Genomic DNA, 22,504 nt, shown 5'->3' on the forward strand with positions numbered 1-22,504 from the left:
CCAGTCGGGCCGATCAAGCGCGTCCTTTACGACGCCCCGCCCTAAGTAGGCGGGCAAGAGGAGGGGAAACAAAGCACACGCGGCCTTACTCCCCTTTACCGCTCAAGCACCTACCAATAGAAATCATGCGAAGCCACACGCACAAACCAAATCAATCGATTATTCTGACGGGACGAGCCACGCCCCCAATCGTCAATAAGGCCGCGCCTACTTTCCCCTAATCCCGTCCAATCCTTACGAACCCAGTTTCCATTGGCCCGTGTATAACTTTGGCTCTCCATGATCTCGCGAGACAAGGACCTAGGTAGCGTCCTTGGTGAAATCTCGTGATACTTGCGACCGTCGCCGCGGTCGGTGTCAACATGAGCGGGTACGGGGAGATTATGGACGGCACCAACTGTTTCCGCAAGACCTGGCTTGCGGGGCGCCTCGGGGCCCTTACCGGTGAGAACCGAACTGAGGCGGGCCGTTACTGTGGGGCTCCTCTTCGCTGTTTTTATTCGGGAATTAGCTGCGAATCCACCCGGGAATCAGGACAGGAAACATTCCCCCGTCCTTGAACCTCCGTCGCCGTCGAGCTTTCATGTGGGCTCGTCCACACAGCCTCCTTGCCCCGCCCTGGGGGACGTCCTACGTAATATCCGTTAAGGACCTGTCAATCAGAAATAGAGCTGGAAGGGAGCTTGGGGGTCATCTAGTCCAGCCCCCTGCTCTGGCAGGCTACCCATTTCAGACAAGTGGCTGCCCACTTAAGTCTCCTCTTAAAAGCCTCCAGTGATGGGGCACCCACAACTTCTGGAGGCAAGCTGCATACCCTTGATCAGGATCATGTTCCAATGTCCTGTACTCAAGGAGACCCTTTGGGCCATTCTGGATTTGCATGCGTGGTCAGGAGTCCCATCTGTATGCTTCTATCCAAACATGCATCTCCTTGGTTGGAGACCCCTGGAGGTCAGTGGGAAATATGTATTGATTGCTTAGGCCAGGGGTGTCCAAACTTGGGGACTTTAAGACTTGTGGACTTCAACTCCCAGAATTCCCTGCCAACCATGCTTAAGGCAATAATAATATTTTCTGGCCGAAATATTATTTGTTTGTTTATATCCCACCCACCTTCATTATTTTTACAAATAACTCAAGGTGGCAAACATACCCAACACACCTCCTCCCATTTTATCCACAACAACAACAAGCCTTTGAGGTGAATTGGGCTGAGAGAGAGTGACTGGCTCAGTATCACCCAGCTGGCTGGCTTTCATGGCTAAGGTAGAATTTGGATTCACGGTCTCTTGGTTTCTAGCCTGGTGCTTTAACCATTAAACCAAACTTGCTCCCTGAGATGATGCGATATCTGAGAAGATATTTTCTCTGATAAGATATTCTCATTCATGGGCTAGGAAACAAGAACCATTGCCAGTTGGAGCCAATTACAATCTGTGTGAACTAACAGAATAAAAGAGTTGGAAGGGACCCTGGAGGTCTTCTAGTCCAACCTCCTGCTCAAGTGAGAGACCCTATACCATTTCAGATAAATGGTTGTCCAATCTCTCCTTAAAAGTCTCCAGCGATGGAGCACCCACAACTTCTGAAAGCAAGTCATTCCACTGGTTAATTGCTCTGTTAGGAAGTGTCTCCTTAATTCCAGGTTGCTTTTCTCCTTGATTAGTTTCTATCCATTGTTTCTTGTCTTGCCTTCTCTTCTGGGGCTTTTGGAAAATAAGTTGACTCCCCTTTTCTTGTGGCAACCTCTAAAATACTGAAATACTGCTATCGTGTCATCCCGTGTCCTTTTTTCTCTAGACCATCCAAATCCTGCAACTGTTCTTCATATGTCTCCTTTAATCAACTTACTTGCTCTTCTTTGCACTTTGCACTTTTCCCAAAATCTCAACATCTTTTTGGTAATGGGGTGACCAAAACTGGGTGCATATTCCAGGTGTGGCCTTACTAAGGATTTATAAAGCGGGACTAAGACTTCACATGATTTTGATTCTGTGCCAAGGATCGTATTAGCTTTTTTTTTTTTGCTGCTACCACACACTGCTGGCTCATGTTTAAGTGATCATTCACTAAGACTCCAAAGTCCCTCTTGCAGTTCATGTTTTTGAGCCAGGTTTCGCCTAATCTGTATTTGTAGCTTTATTTATTCCTGTTTTTCCCCTCATTACATTTCATTTGGTTGGATCAGGCCCATTGTTCAAGTCTGTCAAGATTTTTTGGGATCCTATGATGTTGGCTATTCCTGCCAGCTTAGTGTCATCTGCAAATTTGATGAGTTTCCCTTCTATTCCCTCATCAAAGTCATTTATGAAGATATTGAAGAGTACCAGGCCTAAGATGGTACCTTGTGGTACACAAGGTTTATGTCCTCACAGCATAACCTCCATCTCTTTCTCAACCCATCCCAGAGGATGGCTGAAACTGGTCCTAGGCATCCCGACAGGAAAAAAAAAACGTTTTTCCTGAAAAGATCTCCATGCTGAAGATCTGTATGGCATGGAGAGAATCGTCATTCCAGGCCTGCTGGGCTCCAATTGGTCTGTTGGTGGGACTGCCTCTCCCATCCATTTGCTGGGTTCAGTAGTCCTTGCCCAGCAGCTGCCCCAGGACAGTGGAGATCCTTTGTTCAACTCTGTCCTTTTGTATATCTGTTTATTTTTTTAAAAGAAAAAAATCCATGGAAGAGCAAATGCAGGTACAAGGAGTCCTCGATTTACAACAGTTCATTTAGTGACCGTCCAAAGCAACATCACTGAAAAAAAAGTGACTTAGGACTCTCTTATGACCATTGCAGAATCCCCATGGTCATGTGATCAGAATTCAGACACTTGGCAACTGACTTATATTTATGACGGTTGCGGCCTCCCAGGGTCATGTGATGACCTTTTGTGACCTTCTGACAAGCAAAGTCAATGGGAAAGCCAGATTCATTTAGCAATTGTGTTGCTAACTTAACTGCCATTATTCACTTAACAGCTGTGACAAGAAAGGCCATAAAATGGGGCGAAATTCAAAATTAACAACTGTCTTCCTTAGCAACAGAAAGTTTGGGCTTAATTATGATTGCAATTTGAAGGCTACCTGTACATTGCAAGGTCATTGTTCTCATTGGTAAACTCCTTCACACCACATACTGAATTGCAGGAGATGTAGCTCCCAGTCATAACTTATAAGTTATGCTGCTGCTGCTGCTGCTTCCCATCGTACTTGGGGTCTTAGCTGAGGATAAGGGCCATATTACGCCATTGACAAACATGATTTTGGTGGCACGCGGAGCCATTTCTTAGGGCACGCAAGCCGTTGCCCTGTCAACTCCAGCTGATTTCGGCCTTCATTTTCGGCTGTTTTTCACCCTCCAGAGGGTGAAAAATGGCCCTACAGGCAACCCAAAAGTAAAAGAATGAGCCATTTCTGGCCTACAGAGGGCCTCTTGGGGGGGGGGGGGGAGTGGAGGCCATTTCCGCCCTCCCCAGGCTCCTAGGAAGCCTCTGGAGCCTGGGGAGGGCAATAAACTGATACACCATTCCATCATGCGCCAAAAGTGAGGGGGAGGGGGGGTCGCATGCACATGCACGAGGGGAGGGCACGCACATGCACGACCCCTTCCCCCGCTTTTGCCATGCAATGGCAAAAAAGGTTGCCATCACTAGTCTAGTGGATAAGGCACCAGGCTAGAAAGCAAGAGACTATGAGTTCAAGTACCGTCTTAGCCACAAAAGCCAGTCACTCTCTTTTAGCCAACCCATCTCATAGGGTGCTGATTGTAAGGAAAATAGGAGGAGGAAATTGTGCTAGATATGTCCACTGCCTTGGGTTGTTTGTAAAAAATAATAAAGGCAGGGTAAAAATAAATAAAAATAAAAATCTTGATTTCAGCCAGGTGGGAATGACTCCAGTCAATCTATTTTGCTCCCCCCATGAGTGACGAAAGATCCCTCTTCTCAGATATCATATTGAAACATTTGAAAAAAGCCAATGAAGGTTTACTGAAAATGCAGTGTTAGGTTTTAAATGAAAACACATTGAATGCTTTTCCCCCCCAAAACCTCAAAAAAAAAACCCCTACCCTAAAAGGTAGATTATTAGCATTCAATACAAACTATACCTAATTTCCAAAATAGGTAAATATTATGATTCCTCTGAAATCATTTAACAAATCTAATTCCATATATTGATTAAATTTGCTATTATATGCAGTCATATATATGCCAGTAAGATTTATAATCTCTCTCTGTGTGTATCTGATTAAATAAATATGTGTTTCTTTACCTTTGGCTTCAAGTATTTTTCGTCTCAATGTTCCTTTTATATTTTAACGTTTTTAAAGATAATTTCACAGGATAGATTGATAGATTTTCCTTGGTTCCTAAATTCAAGAACCATTAGCTCAGGAGAACATCAGATTGAGAAGGATGCCGTGAAAAGCCTAGCCCAGTGATGGCAAACCTATGGCACACATGCCACAGGTGGCACACGGAGCCATTTGTCAGGGCACGCGAGCAGGCGTGCACTGGCCAGCTAAGTTCACCCTTTTTTTAAAGCCATTTTTTCGCCTTCCCCAGGAGGGCGAAAAGAGCCTCCCCCTCCCGGAGGCCCTCTGGAGGCTCCATGAGCTTCCCTGAAGCCTCTGGAGCGCAAAAAATCAGCCCTACGGGCAAACCGGAAATTTGGGAACGGACTTCCGGTTTGCTCGGAGGTTCGTTTTGACTGCTCCGGAGGCTTCAGGGAAGCCTCCTGAAGGTCCCTGAAGCCTCTGGAGGGCTTCTGGGGGGGCGGGGGCGGGGGAGGCTGTTTTGGCCCTCCCCAGGCTCCTATAAAGCCTCTGAAGCCTAGGGAGGGGCAAAAAGCATGCAAAAAATGGGGGGTCGCGCCTGTAGTGTGTGCATGCTCACTGGGGGGGGTGCGCATTCCATTATGGGTGCGGCACACCCCCACACGACTCCCCTGTGCTCCCCCCACTCATGGCAGATGAGCCAAAAAAGGTTCGCCATCGCTGGCCTAGCCCCATCTGAGGACAAATTGTCAATTGCAGGCTCGTGGTGCTGCCCTGTTTTAATCCATGTTCAGTATCGTAAAATAGCATGGTTTTATCCATTAATAATTAGATTTTGGTAGAGTAACATGAAGAGGCCCAGTACAGGTAGTCCTTAACTTATAACAGTTCATTTAAAGTTCAACCACGGCACTGAAAGTGACATGATCATTTTTCACACTTATGACCATTCTAGCATCCCCATGGTCACGTGATCAAAATTCAGGTGCTTGGCAACTGACTCATATTTATGACGGTTGTAGTGTCTTGAGGTCATGTTTACACCTTTTGCAATCTTCTTACAAACAAGCAACGGGGAAGTCAGACTCACTTAACTGTTTTTTTTATTAGCAACTGCAGTAATTGGAAACTGGACAAGAAAGGTCGTAAAACGGGACAATAGTCACTTAACAAATGTCTCATTTAGCAATAGAAATGTTGGGCTCAATTGTGGTTGTACGTTGAGGATGGCCTGTATTCCTTATATGTATATGTATTATGTTTATGGGATTGGCAATGAAGAAAAAATAGTTAATTATGATCTCTTTACTTTCCTAATTTTAAAATAATAAAAGGTTTTGTTGTTGCTGGTACCACTAACCTTCTTTGTCATCCACTTTTTTTTCAATCTTCCTGTAGGCCTCATTGGTTCAACTTACCATGTAATTCTGTACTCTCCAGACACAAACCTAGAAGGACTTATGAGAGTAGCCAAATCCACTGTCGCAATGGGTAAGGCCTGTTTCTTTGGTTAGTGGCATTCAAATGCAAATCAATACGGCTTATTGGGTTGTGGCTTAGCATATGTTATATGAATGAAAGCACTGTGGTTGTAAATCATGCTTGATCCTAATTCTCTTACGTGAATAGAGCCTGGCTTAAAACAATGTGCAAAGTATTCAAGGTTTCGTTTTCGTTTGCATTTCATTTCTTTTGGACCCTGTTTGATTTACGCATCTATCTCTGTTTTTAAATGTTTCAAATTTAATTTACTCATATTTTTCTAAAAAAAAACACCTTATGATTAAATCAGAGCTCTTATAATAAAAACAAACCTAGGAGTTCAAAAATTCTTAAATCCCTGTTCGGGTACTAATTTGTATTGGATTTGTAAGCCTGCTGGATAGATTTTAGTAAATAATTAATGCATTTTAATTTGTTCTGTTCTGATAATGCCTTGGTAAGGCCACACTTGGAATACTGCATTCAGTTTTGGTCACCACGATGTAGAAAAGATGTGGAGACTCTAGAAAGAGCGCAGAGAAGAGCAACAAAGATGATTAGGGGACTGGAGACTAAATCATATGAAGAACGGTTGCAGGAACTGGGTATGTCTAGTTTAATAGAAAGAAGGACTAGGGGAGACATGATAGCAGTGTTCCAATATCTCAGGGGTTGCCACGAAGAAGAGGGAGTCAAGCTATTCTCCAAGGCACCTGAAGGTAGAACAAGAAGCAATGGGTGGAAACTGATCAAGGAGAGAAGCAACTTAGAATTGAGGAGAAATTTCCTGACAGTTAGAACAATTAATCAGTGGAACAGCTTGCCTCAAGAAGTTGTGAATGCCCCAACACTGGAAGTCTTTAAGGAGATGTGGGATAGCCATTTGTCTGGAACGGTATAGGGTTTCCTGCCTAGGCAGGGGGTTGGACTAGAAGACCTCCAAGGTCCCTTCCAACTCTGCTATTGTATTGTATTGTATTGTATAGAGATGCTAACTTTCAGGCTTTTTTACAAGGGGATTCAATGGGCGAAAGGGCGAGGAACGCGACGAAGCTAGAAAGATAAGAGGCATACCTCACAGCCCAACACCGCCCACCTCGCCCCAATGATAAAGGTAGCCTGCCTGGTTCCCTTCCCCGCTGTCCCTTTAGTGAGGGATGGGAGGTGTGTGGGTGGGGAGAAGCGTGACGCATGTCCTAGCGCTACCAGAGACTGACAGCTCCGTCGTGTTCCTCGCCCTTTCGCTCATTGAATCCCTTTGTAAAAAAAAAATTGCGAGTTGAACTCATGAGGTTTTTTTTACAAGTGGATTCAATCAGCGAAAGGGTGAGGAACGTGACGGAGCTGGAAAGGTAAGAGGCACGCCTCGCTTCTCCCCCCCCACCTGTGGGGAAGGGAACCAGGCAGGCTGCCTTTACCATTGGGGCGGGGTGGGCGGTGTTGGGCTGCGAGGCGCACCTCTTACCTTTCCAGCTCCGTTGTGTTCCTCGCCATTGTATTCAGGGAAGCCCCTGTTAAAAAAAAAAAACTCTTCTCGCGATTTCAAGATGTTTGATTGAACTCACGAGAAGTTTTTTTTTTCACCAGCCACTTCCCTGAGCACAATGGCGAGGAACGCGACGGAGCTGGAAAGGTAAAAGGCGCGCCTTGCTTCTCACCTGCCCCAGAAATAATAAGCCCAAGGCCATATTTCGTGGGGCAAAAGAAAATAAGACCCTGTCTTATTTTCGGGGGAAACACGGTATTATAATTGAGCTCTTCCACCCCCCCTATACCGATAATATAATCAATTTGATTTATTTGTGCCCCACCTGGTGATGTCCATGTATATGAGGTGCTGTTTTGATTGTTAGAAGACTGTTAGCCAAAAGAAATCGCTGGACTTGCAGAAATTGACAAATCGTTTTCCTGCTTTAGCTTCTGCTTTTTTCCCTCCATAGCCACCCTAGGGGCAGTTTTTGCGGCAACATCTTGCATCAGTGGTGAGCTTCGAGATGCTCCACAAGACCCAATGAACTACTTTATTGGAGGATGTGCATCGGGGATAATGATAGGAGCCAGAAGTTAGTATTGGTCATGCATTGGTTGTTTCTTTTTTAAAGTACTCAATGGAGATTTTGGGTTTTGCACTTAATCACTATAAGACTTGATCTATAGCCTGTGATCTAATCAATGCTTTTTTCTCCCTCTTCAGCTAACAGTTTTCTTATCGGCACTTCATCTTGCCTTGGCCTTGGTATCTTGGGATCCTTTGTCAAGTTTGCCAGACAGGAAGGCTGGAATTTTTTAATATATCCTGAAAAATGACGTAACAAAAATAGATTTCCTAATTCTAAAAGCAGATGTCCTTCTCTGTCTTTTATCATATATAAAAGCATTGTCATAAGTACAGTTGCTAGTCACCGATTGAAGCTCATGGGGCTTCCAAATGATATATAAATATTTAGTAATAATTGAAGGATATCGACATAACTTGTACATATGATGAAGTGGTGAATTATCTGTTCTGAGAGTAACTTACATCCAAATAAATAATTGTGTTTGGATAGTTTCTTGTTCATTTCTTTGCTTAGCTTTCCCCCCTAAAAACGGCTTCCTCGGGATTGAGCTGAATGACAATACTGGACATACGAAACATGAAAGGGACTCTACTGAATTGGACCAAGGCTCAACTGATTGCGTTTTGTTTCCTACAGGTGCTACTCAGATACGTTTCCTGGAAGCTCACAATAAGACTGGGAGCTTTTTCCTTTACTTGCTTTTCCTAGTGTTCAGAACTGGGTTGCTTCTCCACATGGGCATTTCATATAGTCATGAATTTCCTAGCTTGGTTCTTCCCAGGTAGACCAGAACTGAGACTTTAGAATGCATCCCTGTTAAGAAAATATGGGATTTGTAGTTCTAACATAAATAGAAAAGTTCAGGTTGAGAATCAAAGACACTTAGCCATAAAGGCTCTACAGCCGAGAGGCAGTATACATAGCAGAGGTGGTATTCAGCAGGTTCTGTCCAGTTCTGGAGAACTGGTAGTGGACATTTTGAGTAGTTCGGAGAACCAGTAAATACCATCTCTGACTGTCCCTGCCCCCATCTATTCTCTGCCTCCCGAGTCTCAGCTGATGGGGAGGGAATGAAGATTTTACAGCATCCTTGTTCCGCCACACCCACAGAAAAGGTAGTAAAAAAACGTGAATCCCACCCCTGATATGTAGCTATACAGTCTGCAATAATTTGTAGAAGCAAATTATATCAAATCCATATCAAAAAATACTGTCATATTCTGAAAGCTGGATATTTCAGGCGAATCGTTACTAGTACAGGTACAGTAGAACCTCTGATCACAAACACTTCTGACTACAACCAAATTGGGGTTTTCTTGTAAGTGCCAAATTTCCTGTTGTTTGTTTACAAACAACAGCGACCTACGTATTAATTAATTTTTTATTAATTAATTAATCTACGCTACTGCATCAATTTTGGTTCGGTTCGGGTCCCGACCAAATCGGGTTGCGACCAAAGTTATGGAACGAATTATGGTCATGACCAGAGGTTCTACTGTATGCCTCAACTTGTGACTAGTCACTTGGTAACCATTCAAAGTTATGATAGTTCTCTCGGGGGGTACTCACAACACAGTTCCAAAGTTGCAACAATTATCCCCCGCCCACAGTCCCATGACTGCCTGTCAGATGCTCAATAATTGGCCCTCATTTATGCCTTTTTACCGCTTCCCAGGGCAACATGACTTCAGTTTGTGACACTTTTTCTGAAAACCAGCATTTGCTTCCAATTTTCAGGAAAAACGGCCCACAGCAAACCATTGGTTTGCTTAACAACAACTGTGTTTGCTTAATGAGCCCCACAAATAAGGTCATAGTATTAGGACAGTCACATGGCTGACCTGAGTTACAACCGTCGTGACTGACAACTGATGGACAAGCTCTGTTACGGTTGTAAATCAAGGGCTACCTGTGTCTTTAAGTACAATGCTCTCACCAATGGTTTCAAGCGTTTTGTCGAGCTATCAAATTTACATAGCTGTCTGTTTCATGCATGCGTCCCCAGGTGATGTACAATAGAAACAACACAATAAAAACACATTTTAAACCATCATTACAGTCAGGTAAACATGCATTTACCTCCCACTTTGAGGAAAGGTGAGCAATTCAGAAATGTGAAAAATAAATAAATCAAAATTGAATAAAGCCAGAGGGGAATATTTAAAAACTTAAATACAACAATGCCGTCTCATGGGCTGCTTGCAAAGAAACCTGGTGCAAAACTACAGTCCTGGGAGTTTTCCAGAAGGTCAAGAGGACTAGGGCTAGGCTCACCTTGTGGGTATGAAGGTTGAGATTCCAAAGTGGGTCCTACGGCAGAAAACTCTCTTCCCTGGGTCTTGTCAAATGGAACTCGGTAGCATAGGGGTCTCCAACCTTGGCAACTTTAAGACATGTGGACTTTAACTCCCCAAATTCTGGGAGTTGAAGTCCACAAGTCTTAAAAGTTGCCAAGGTTGGAGACCCCTGCATAGCAGACTCGTAACACGCTCTTCCTGCCTGACCTGATGTAATTGGGAAGAAGTGGTCTCTCAAATACCCTGGCATGACCAAATTATTTCGAAAGATACATTTACATACAGATTTTGTTAAATATCCATTCCTATTTCTGTTTATATTATCCATATCTGGCATAAGTATATAATTTAGGTCCTTGACATAATTATTCCTGAATGTCTGCTATTAAAAGAAGCCTCAAAGTACACTTTCTCCTATCTGATTAAGCCAATCAAGACTTTTGAATTCCAAAGAATTCTGGATCATGTGACAGCAGATCTGATGGGTAGAGGAAGATTGGGTAAAGCTGGCCACGAATAAGAAGCAATCCATATTAAGGCCTATGCTATGGTAAAGGCAGCAAAGGTGTACTTTGTTTCCGCCATTATCTGCAGCAATTTGTCCAAAAGACCTGATCTAAGTTGTAAAAGATCTCATAAAGAAGACATCTTAGCTCCAGTATTTCAGAGGCTGCCACAGAGAAGAGTTGGTCAACTTATTTTCCAAAGCACCAGAAAGCAGGACAATAAGCAATGGATGGAAACTAATCAAGGAGAGAAGCAACCTAAAACTAAGGAGAAATTTCCTGACGGAACAATTCATCAGTGGAACAACTTGCCTCTAGAAGTTGTGAATGTTCTCACACTGGAGGCTTTTAGGAAGAGGCTGGACAACAATATGTCTAAAATGGTAATAGGATTTTCTTCTGAACGGGGTTGGACTAGAAGACCTTCAAAGTACCTTCCAACTGTGTTATTCTGTTCTGTTTGTCATCTCCTCTAACTTTTGGTGACATAATATAGACAAAAGTTACATTTGATCTGTTTCAGATTCCTTTGTTGGATTCCTCAGTTGTTTCTTTGTCCACGCATTATCAATAGGGATCAATTAATACAATCCATGCCATATGCTCAGCCCTCACCCTTCATTGATTAAAGTGGCTAAGGAAGATGTCATTTGGCCCAGAGAGACCAAAGCATCAGTGGAGAAAGGAGTAACCCTCTAACCTTAATTGTAATTGGAGTGAAACCTTTAATGCACAAGTCCTCTCTGGACCTAGCTGGTCTTCGGTTTGCTCTTCTTAAGCCAGACGTCTGATATTTTCAGTGTCAAAGTTTCCTTGATTAAATATGTTATGTAAACCCATTAAAATCTGACCTCAGGTCTGGTTTTGGGACTAGAGTCATCCAATTAGAAAAAAATACAGTGCACCTTAGACAAGGAAGGTGTCCTTTTTGGTTCTGCTGTATCTCTCAACATTTGATGCATTCGTGGTATCCTTCTGGATTGCTTGGCAGACATGGGCTTAGAAAGTAGCATTTTCCAGTGGCTCCAGGTCTTGCTTGGAAATTGGTTTTAATAGGGAATAGTGAGATTCCTCAGAGTTTCATATTTGTCTCCCCTATGTGGGAAGGCCATGTTCAACCTCTTAAACCCAGCTAGTTAAGGTCTTCCTGTTTAGCATAGCATTCACCCCCATAGGTAAAAGGCAAAGGTTCCCCTCTCACATATGTGGTAGTCATTCCCAACTCTAGGGGGCAGTGCTCATCTCCGTTTCAAAGGCGAAGAGCCAATACTGTCCAAAGCCATCTCCGTGGTCATGTGGTCAGCATGGCTAAATGCTGAAGGCGCGCGGAACGCTGTTACTTCCCACCAAAGGTGGTTCCTATTTTTTCTACTTGCATTTTTACATGCTTTTGAACAGCTACGTTGGCTGGGACAAGTAATGGGAGCTCACTCCGTTATGCGGCACTAGGGATTTGAACCACCGAACGGCCGACTTTTCTGATCGACAAGCTCAGCCTCTTAGCCACTGAGCCACCACGTCCCTATTTGCCCCGTAGTGTAATTTTTACTTGAATAATGTATCGGCCACCACCTTCTTTTCTTATGTAAGTTTTTTTCCTTGTAAAATATTTACATTTTGTATTGCATGCCAGCCACATGACCTTGGAAGAATTTTGAGACAACATTGGTTCCCTCCGTTAGGAAACAGAGATGAACAGTGCCCCCTAGAGATGCAGATGATTGGACAGGGGAAACTTTTCCCTTTAACTAGTTTTAACTGTTAGCTTTCCTGAGTATATTGTTTTATACAAATTAGGTACCTCTCAAGCGTGACTGACTTGCTTGTGATTTAACCAGTGATATAGTACTAACCATTCTGGTTTATAAGCCATGGTTTCTGGCCTATCATGGTATGCAAATCTAGCGTGCTTTACTAATACTAACATGCTACTTAAAATCAATAGGGCCCTAAATGGTTTATTCAACAAAGCATGATTAAACTACAGCTTATTATGACGGGTGATCTCTCTTTGGGGCTTCTTTTAATGGCAAACCCATTCAAAGTAACTTCTAAGTTTGCTTCTAAGGAAATAAAAATAGCTAACTTGCACAGTGCAACAAACTTTGTGTTGTGTAGGATATGCAAGTCTCTTATAATTGGGTATGTCTAGTTTAATGAAAAGAAGGACTAGAGGGTGACATGGTAGCAGTTTTCTGATATCGCAGGGGTTGCCACAAAGAAGAGGGAGTCAAGCTATTCTCCAAAGCACCTGAGGGCAAGACAAGAAGCAATGGATGGAAACTAACCAAAGAGAGAAGCAACCTAGAAGAAATTTCCTGACAGAACAATTAATCAGTGGAACAACTTGCCTTCAGAAATTGTGAATGCTCCAACACTGAAAGTTTTTAAAAAGATGTTGGATAACCATTTGTCTGAAGTGGTGTAGGGATTCCTGCCTGAGCAGAAGGTTAGACTAGAAGACCTCCAAGATCCCTTCCAACTCTGTTATTCTATTCTATTCTATTCTCCTCCACCTCCTCTTCTTCATTCTATTCTAATTCTATTCTATTTTCTAGAACAAGACACACTTCAGCTTTTCTGCTCCAGCTGAATCTTTCAAGTCAGCTGCTCTACCTCTCCATTTCCTGTTTGAAAAACTACTGCAATGTTGAAACTTTGCGATTACTTTGGAAAAGGGTCAGCATGACATACTTTTGATACCGTAGTTATGAAAATAGCACTGCCTTTCTTCTTGAGCTGGAAAACACAAGACTAGAAAAGCACAGTGGAAGCTCCTTTCCTCCCAGGCTTCTGGCAATTAGTGACACTACTTGGAAGTGTGCCTCCAACATGCCATCTCTCCTGTGGCAGATTGGCATCTATTTTAGGACTTCATTTATTCAAGATGTATGACATGCGGAGGTTTGGAATCTCTAAGGGGACATAACCTAGAAGTCATCCTGACTTTGAATAAGAAGGTAAAAGGTGACTCCAGTGGATTGCTGACACCAACATTATAATCCCTTCTCCCTGAAATTTGGAGTCTCCTTTGCATGTGCCTTCTTTTTCTTAATTGATACACTGATTAAGTCTGATAATGCCTTTCCTGTCTAGCAAATTTTATTAAAAGTCAGGAACTTTCGTGTACTGCAGGTTATACCAACGATAGAATAGAATAGAATAGAATTCTTTATTGGCCAAGTGTGATTGGACACACAAGGAATTTGCCTTTGGTGCATATGCTCTCAGTATACATAAAAAGACAAGATACCTTCATCAAGAATCATAAGGTTACAATACTTAACGATAGTCATAGGGTACAAATAAGCAATCAGGAAACTATCAATATAAAGTGTAAGGATACAAGCAGCAAAGTTACAGTCCTGCAAACATGGTCAGTTTGCATCATCTACACTTTAATTATAGGTTGGGGTAGGTCCCTTAACTATAGTTTGAAACATTTCCCCCCCCCCCAAAAAAAACTAGCTCTATACATATTTGTAGTATGTGGGCCAGGTTAAACTCAGGATGATCTCAGCTTCCAGACAGACAGACAGGAGTGGTTTGCGGTGATTGCAAAACTGGGTCATTTCCAAGTACCCTGTTCTCCCAAAAATCAGACCTCGCCAGATAATAAGACCAATCAGGATGCACTAAAATAAGCCCTCCCCCCAAAATATTGCAACACAGCAGCTGTTGTTTACCGCCATGCTTACCGCCTCCTGCACCTCAAAAATAATAATGGGGCAAATGCTTATTTCGGGATCAAAAGAAAATAAGACCTTGTCTTTATTTTTGGGCCAACACAGTACAACATTCTTCTATATTTTTTTTTTCTTTTTCTGGCAAGTGAAATATATGAGAAATAGGAAAGACTGGGCTTAATCTTCTCCTTGTATGTGTACCGTAGTTCTGATGCCATCTAAACTATTACAGCGACTTGACTTTTTTTAAACCCAGATTGCAAAAGCATACATATTCCTTCTCTCACACGCATGCAAAATTCAGGAAGCATCAAGTCAGCCAGGCATTCATTGCACACATGACTGGAATGCCCACCAAAAGATCCATAAATAAAAAAGCAGGGTGAGCTTCTATTGGCTATGCCATCTGGTCTGGCTTTACGGCTGACCTACCCATGGTTAATACCAGACATAGCTGAGTCTGCTTTAGGAGCATAATGATTTATTTTGAAACTGTATCCACTTACTAAAAGGGTTTTCCCCTCTCTTGGGTCACACACTACATGAAGCATTTAATGCACTCGGTTTGGCCTCAGCGTAATGGAAAAACAAAGTCAGGAAGGTTGAGTTTGTTTAAGGGTAGCAAATCGTCGTTTAAAACCAAATTTGTTCCTGGTTTGTGAACTGAAAGTGTGACTTAGCACAGTGTGTCCCACTGAAACTTTCAGTCAAGAGATGCAAGAAAGAGCAGCTGGACGAAAAAGGAGGATATCTGAAATTGAGCAAACAGAAATTACTTACCTGCTGGACTGATTGATTTGATCAACAAACGATGCTTAAATGAGGCCATCATTTAGCAACTTCTAACAATAGGAATTTCCCTTTCTTGACACAAAGAATGCCTCACCTAAGATACTACAGGTAATCCTCAACTTACAACCACAATTGAGCACAAATATTTCTGATGTTGTTCTACTGAGGCCTCTGTTAAGTGAATTTTGCCTCATTTTACAACTTTTCTAGCCATAGTTGTTAAGCGAATCTTATCAACTGCAGATGATAAGTTTGGAACTTGGGTTGTTAAGTGAATCTGGCTTCCCCACTGACTTTGATTGTCGAAAGATCACAAAAGGTGACCACCTGACCCCAGGACACAGCAACGATTAGAAGTATGAGCCAGTTGCCAAGCATCTGAACTTTGATCACATGCTATGAAGGTTGTAACTGTGAAAAACAGCCATAAATCATATTTTTCAGTGCCATTGTAACTTTGAACGGTCACTAAACGAACCGTTGTGAATTAAGGACTACCTTGTACCTTCTACTAGAGCAGGGATGGTGAACGTTTTTCTTATGGCATGCCAAAATTGTGCTTGTGTATGCTATCACGAATGCATGTGGGCCCACACCAATTCAATCCTCTTTGTCCACCTGCGCATGCATGCGCAGCCCCCCCCCCTTGTACATGCACGCATGACCTCTTCCCAGACTCCGGAGGCTTTCTAAAGCCTGAAGAGGGTGAAAATGCCCCCCCCCGAAAACAAATAGTTTCCAAACTTCCAGTTGGCCTGTTGGGGCCATGTTTTGCCCTCCCCAGGCTTCAGGGAAGCCTCCGGAGGCTGGGCAGGGCAAAAAACAGGCCCAATGGGTCAACCAGAAGTTTGTTCCCAAACTTCCGGTTGGCTCGTTGGGGCCGTTTTTCCTTCTCCACAGCCTCTGGAGGCTTTCCTGAAGCCTGGAGAGAGTGAAAACGGATTCCCCTGGAAACCCAAAAATCAGCTGATGGCTGGAGTGCCAGCCAATACGGCTCCGCGTGCCACCTGTGGTTTGCCATCACGGTACCAGAGGATACATTAAAAAGTGTGCTCTACTGGCCCATCCCCCCCAAAAGTGATTAAACAACTTGTTCTATACACTTCATAATCTGCCTCTCTTTGGAAGTAGATAAGAGTCTTACCGATGTTGCCTGGTTGGGTTATGAAACATTGGCAAGCAAACAGTGAAGTTCAGAGAACATCAAGAACTTCCCAGAGGTACCGATAATCAACTCTAGATAAAGTCTCTTCAACACATTCCACTATATCCTCACTTATTGGGGTGTGAGTGCTCAGCCCTATCCCTGGCTAGATTGTCTGGGCAGAGCTGTTAAGGAAGAGGAAATTGCATCAGCTCTATTTGTTTTGAAAAGAGGGAGGCCTGCTGCAAGATTTGAATTGAGCAAGAACCTTTTGTGCGCGGAGATAAGCAACCATAATGTAGGTGATAACCAATCATAATGTACTTGTTCAGGGACTGCCAGCAGATACACTCCCCCCTCCCCCCGCCCATGGCTGGATGGCAAAATAAGAGGATCAGAAAACTTTCTCTGATGGAAAAAATTCTTGGGAGTCTCTTACAATATGAAATTCTGTGGAAGCAAACAAATCCTTTTTGCCTGAACACCGCCCCGAGTCCCCTCGGGGAGAGGGGGCGGTCTATAAATCAAATAAAATTGAAATTGAAAAAAACACGTCTGCAAATTCCGATTCTCTCTCCTCTGTGACATTTCAGATTCTAGGAAACTTTGCAAAAAGCTCGTGTCATCAAGCATTTCAAAGGAATCGCTTGTTGACTTGGCTCACAATTGTATTTGTATTTATTAGTTTGCCAAACATGTACAAGATAGCAGGTATAAATATAAACATGGATATAACTGAAAGAAATGAATACAAATAGATGGGGACAGGAGGACAGGGACATTAGGCACGGTGGTGCGCTTATGCACGCTTATGCACATATCTGATCATGGCTGGTTTAATTGTGGTTTGTTGAGTAAACCACCATGGCTGAGTTCACACAAGACGGCAAGCAAAAGTACATCTTGCATTTGTGTTTTAGTGTGCGAACCCAGGAAGTATATTTTGTAAACATACTTTCATCCCTTATTGTTGTTGGAAGAAATGTCCTTCTGGGTTCGACTCCAAGTGGGGAAAAAGACTTTGGAGACATGGAGGCTGCTTGGAAAGATGGTTTAATGGTGGACAGGACCACATGGCCTGAGTCCTGAACAGAAAAGGTGATCACATGCTTCAATGTTGGGGAGAAGAAGAGAAGGAAGGACTGAGATGCTGAAAGTTCCTGGTTTTATGCCCTCTCTGGCCTTTGATCTTGTCTTCTAATTGGTTGTCAGATTCCCATGAGGCCATGCAGGGGCAACTTTTCTAGGCTGCGTTTTTGAATCCAGGTTTGGTTGAGTTCAGATGCCATGTGGGGAGTTGGGTAAAGGGCCAATATTATCATGCCTTAATCCCATCCCCCTGGAGCTGAAGGAGAGAACTCTTTATTATGTAAAGGGACTGGCTTGGCCTTCTTAATGGCCCATTGAGAAAGTGGATGGAGGCAGGAAGCTACAGGGAGCTACTCTCAATTTAAAACACGTTTCTTCCTTTTCACATCCAGGGAAATATAATATTCTGCCTTTTCAATATTTCCTAGGATATTTCATTTTTCTGGGAGAGGGCTGGGTGATAACTTTCCACATTGTGATACACCCAGCTAAGTGTGATTCAGAAAACTATGTCCCATTATATCATTCAGCTTGATGATGATGTTCGTTCATCCACCGTGCTCGAAGAGGCCCTTGACATCTAACAGTTTGTGGGGATGTCCACGATGTGTCCACAGGTGGCTGGTAAGGCCTATACGGGCACAAAATGTTCTGCCGCATGTCAGGCAGACATGCGTGGGCACCATTCACCTTAAGCCTTGGACCAGAAGGCAAACCACATGTTCCAACCCAAAACGCACCGACTTGCAAGAATTCCTCAAACTTCCCTCCACAATCCCGTTTTTTTTTTTTAAAACGGAAGGATGAAGGTGTTAATCTTCACTGACAAAGCAGAGGATGCTCCAGCACTTCGTCCGGACAGCCGGGATTTCGTAAGGCTGAGAGGAACAGCTTCGAGGCCGCCGCCATATTTTTCCCCAAATCCGGACACTCGCCTGTGGCGCCGGTGTGGGTTTTTTTAGGCACATGCTCTTAAGGGGAGAGGGGCGGGGGTGTCTCAACATTTGGAAAACAGACCCGGATGCACGGGAACAGAGGCAGCGCTTGTTCCCCTGAACCTTTGGCCTCGGAGTGGGCCGATCCCTTTTTCTTGAAGGAGGGGATCGGAGGATCTTTCCTGCGGCTTCGGAGCAAGGGCGCTCTGCTTACACTCAGAGGCTCCTCGCCATCGCCTCCAGCGTCTTCGCGCTGCGGCTCCATTCGAGCCCTGCAATCCTCCCGGTTGCGCCAGGCGGAGGCGCGCAGGGGGGTGGGTGGGAGAGGCTAAGCCGCTTTGCGCTGAGAGAGAGAGAGAGAGAGAGAGAGATCGCCCGCGATCGCCGCCCTCGTGTTCCCGCCCGCCTTGCGTGGCCAATGACGGGCCGGAATATCGAATCATTCTCCCCGCGCTGGCCAAGCCGCGATCCCGGTCGCCAAGCAAGTGGAAGAGCAACCGAAGGCAGACGTGGGCAAGCGAGCGCTCAGGCGGCTGCGGCGGCGATCTAAGGCGGCACACCGATCTGGAGAGCCGGAGAGGCGTCGGCTGGTCCACGTGGAAAGCGTGGAGCGCGAGTGAAAGCTTGGCAGGGAGGCACGCCGCCGGAACCCGCGAAAACCGTAGCAACCGGGCCAGCGGCGGAGACTGATCCACCCACCCAACACGCACCCCGCTAGATCTGGGTGAAGCGCCCCCTCCCCACTGTAAGAAAAGGCCAGGGGAAGCCATCCCGCCCCCTCCCCTTCTTTTCCCAGCCCCGTTGCTGCTGCCGTGCGGAACCCCCAGGCCCCTTCACACGTTTGCTAAGGCAAGTGGCGAAATGCGTTGCGGAGGGAGAGGGATGAGGAGGAGGGTGGGGGAACCCGTGTTTCATCGGGGGGTTTTTTGGGGGGGAACGGGACCGATTGTATTGGGGTGCGAAAGTCCGCGTGGAGACTCCATATGGAATGGGCGAGGGAGACGCTGGGTTCGGGGGAAAAAAGGAGGTGGCAGATAGGACTATGGATGGGTAGGGGGCCTTTCTCCGTCCAGCGATGCGAATAGCCTTCGGAGAAGCCCCGGAATGGGGAACGCAAGCGGCACCCGAGCTCCCCCCCCCCAATAATAAAATTCCTCTCCCAAGAGAAAGTGCAACTGGATTTTGCACACGCTTCCTTTGAGGCACGCAGAGGGATTTCGCCTTCCTCTCCCTTTCGATTTAGATCACCCCGGTCTCTGCTCGCAAGTGGGTTTTCGTTATGATTGTGTATTATCCCCCTGGGGCTTCCTCTATATCGGACGCCTGGGAGCCCGGATAGCAAGGCTGGTAGGGTTTTAAGTGTGTGTCTCTCTCTCTGTGCGTGTGTTTCCCTTTCTGTCGCTTTTGATGGTAAGGGACTGCAGTCCTTGTCCCCTTCCCATTATGGCCACTTTCTTCCACCCCTTGTGAAAGACGATATGATGGTGAGCAGTGCGAGATTGGCTCTCTGCTCCATCTGTTCTGACAGTGGTCAATACAACTGGCCACTAGTCTCCTAGCCGATGGCCTTTGGAAGCAGCCACCCTGCCATCAAGGCTAATAGCCATGCATCTCTTCTATTAATTTGGAGCTTTTAGTCCAGCCAACCCTTTACTTCTTACTCTTGACATTCTCAACCTGGTCTTCTCCAGATGTGGAAGCTTCCAACTCCCAGGTTGTAGAAATTGGATCTACACACATTGTCCCAAAGGTGCTTTTTTCAGGAGGCAACTGGATTTCCTTGTTTTTTCTTTGAAGATATTTCACTTCTCATCCAAGAAGCTTCTTCAGTTCTGACAGGATAGTGGGGAATGGAAGGATTTATACTTTGCAAAGACAGCTGGTCATTTGCACCCTTTTAGAGGGTCATTGAAGCACTTGGAGGTTTATCTGTGTCCTCAGGGTCACCTGAGTGATGCTCCTGGTTCCTGTGGTCTGAAATTTTTCCCCCCTCTGGAAATCCATTCCTACTTCCACAAGTTTCAGCCTCCTGGGTTCATATGATCACCATTTGTGAGCTTCCCAGCTGGCTTCTGTCAGGCCAAAGCCAATCAGGGAAGCCGGATTCGATGAATGACCTCATGATTCACCTAACCATTGCATTTACTCATTTAACAACTATGGCAAAAAGGGTTGTACAATCAAGTTCGGCTCACTTAACAACCATTTTGCTTAGCAACAGAAATTCTAGTCCCAATTGTAGTCATAATTCAAGGACTACCTATATAGGTGGTCCTCAGCTTACAACTACAATTGAGCCCAAAAATGATGTTGTTAAATGAGAGAAATTTGTTAACTGAGTTTTGCTCCATTTTATGACTTTTCTTGCCACATTTGTGAACCGAATTGCTGCAGCTGTTAAATTAGTAAGACTGTGGTTAAGGGAGTCTGGTTTCCTCATTGACTTTGCTTGCCCAAAGGTCACAAAAGGCAATCCCATGACTCCGGGATAACATGACCGTCATAAATGTGAGTCAGTTGTCAAGCATCCGAATGTAAATCACATGACCATGGGGATGCTACAACCGTCGTGTGAAAAACTGTCATAAGTCACTTTTTTTCAGTGATGTTGTAACTTCAAACAGTCACTAAATGGACTGTTGTAAGTCGAGGACTACCTGTATACCTCTCAGCAGGACAGCACCAAATTGGGGAAGTTTTGTATGTTTTCCAAGGCATTTCCAGCAGTGGGAATTGATGTTCCTCAAGAAGGTGACTCCTAAGACTGAACACAGAACCAAGCAAACAAGATTAACACACTACAGACAGATTAACAGATTGGAAGGGTCCTTGTAGGTCATCTAGTCCAGGGGTCTCCAACCTTGGCAACTTTAAATCTGATGGAGTTGAAGTCCATCGTGCTAGTTGCCAAGGTTGGAGAACCCTGATCTAGTCCAACCCCCCCCCCCCCCCCCCAAGCAGGAGATCCTACACCATTCCTGACAGATGGCAGTCCAATCTCTCCTTGAAAGCCTCAAGTGATGAAGCTCCCACAACCTCCGAAGGCAACTTCTGTTCCATTGGTTGATTGCTCTCACCGTCAGAAAATTTATCCTTCTTTCTAGGTTGAATCTCTCCTAGGTCCATTTCCATCCATTATTCCTTGTCTGGCCTTCAGGTGCTTTGGAAAATAAACTTGACCCCCTCCTCTCTGTGGCAGCCCCTCAAATATTGGAAGACTGATATCATGTCTCCCCTGCTCCTTCTCTTCACTAGACTAGCCATGCCCAGTTCCTGTAACCGCTAATGTGGGATGGATTGTGACACTTTTGACAAGCAAAACAGGCTTTCCATCACTGAACAAGAACTGTAAAGGCACCTGAACAGGGACAAGCAGCCATTTGGAATCCAGAATATTTTCCCCCTATTTTTTACATTGTGACAAGGTTTGCAGGAAACTGAGCATGATGTAATGATATCATTACAGAGAAGCCAGGCTCCCCCCCCACTTTTGGGGGAAGTGGGTTTTTTCCCCTCCTTCCTTAACATGTACATTATTATTTTTTTCCATACAACCATGCCAAATTCTTGAAGTCTGTCAAGGCAAATCCCTGCAATTTTCTTGGCATGGTTTTTCGGAAACGGGTTGTCATTGCCTCCTTCCTGGGGTTGAGAGGAAGTGACTGGCCCGAGGTCACCCGGTGGTCACTTTTGTGCCCGAGGCGAGATTAAAATTCAGTCTATCAGTTTCTCTTCTGATGCCTTAATTATTACACCAAACTGGGTCTCAGAACATGTATATTAAATCCTTCTATTCTATTTCATTCTATTCCATTCCATTCCATTCTTCTTTTCTGTTCTATTCTATTCTATTCCTTTCCATTCCACTTTTCTGTTCTATTCTATTCTATTCTATTCCATTCCATTCCATTCCACTTTTCTGTTCTATTCTATTCTATTCCATTCCATTCCATTCCACTCCACTTTTCTGTTCTGTTCTATGCTCTTCTCTTCCATTCCATTCCATTCCATTCTTTGATTCTATTTTATTCTATTCCATTCTATTCTTCTTTTCTGTTCTATTGCATTCCATTCCACTGTTCTGTTCTGTTCTGTTCTATGCTCTTCTCTTCTCCTCTTCCATTCCATTCCATTCTTCTGTTCTATTTTATTGTATTCCATTCTATTCTTCTGTTCTATTCTATTCTATTGCATTCCATTCCACTTTTCTGTTCTGTTCTGTTCTATGCTCTTCTCTTCT

General features: G+C 44.3%; 2 protein-coding genes across 3 annotated transcripts in view; both read left to right on the forward strand.

The window, feature by feature from the left end:
* The first annotated feature begins 253 nt into the window (after positions 1–253).
* Positions 254–8,303, forward strand: NDUFA11 (NADH:ubiquinone oxidoreductase subunit A11). Its single transcript, XM_081960522.1, has 4 exons — positions 254–444; positions 5,672–5,764; positions 7,696–7,818; positions 7,950–8,303. Exons 1-4 carry the CDS (start codon positions 363–365, stop codon positions 8,060–8,062), a joined length of 411 nt encoding a protein of 136 aa, XP_081816648.1. The 5' UTR covers positions 254–362; the 3' UTR covers positions 8,063–8,303.
* Positions 8,304–18,632: 10,329 nt separating this feature from the next.
* Positions 18,633–22,504, forward strand: part of LOC309383482 (excitatory amino acid transporter 1-like) — a 34,919-nt gene continuing 31,047 nt past the window's right edge. For both annotated transcript variants that reach the window (XM_081936091.1, XM_081936092.1), the window contains exon 1: positions 18,633–19,113. The gene's annotated coding sequence lies outside the window, so the exon portion shown is untranslated. The remainder of the gene's footprint in view (positions 19,114–22,504) is intronic.

The sequence above is a fragment of the Natrix helvetica genome, assembly GCF_964273705.1.
Source record: "Natrix helvetica genome assembly, chromosome: 1".
Taxonomy (NCBI): Eukaryota; Metazoa; Chordata; class Lepidosauria; order Squamata; family Natricidae; genus Natrix; species Natrix helvetica.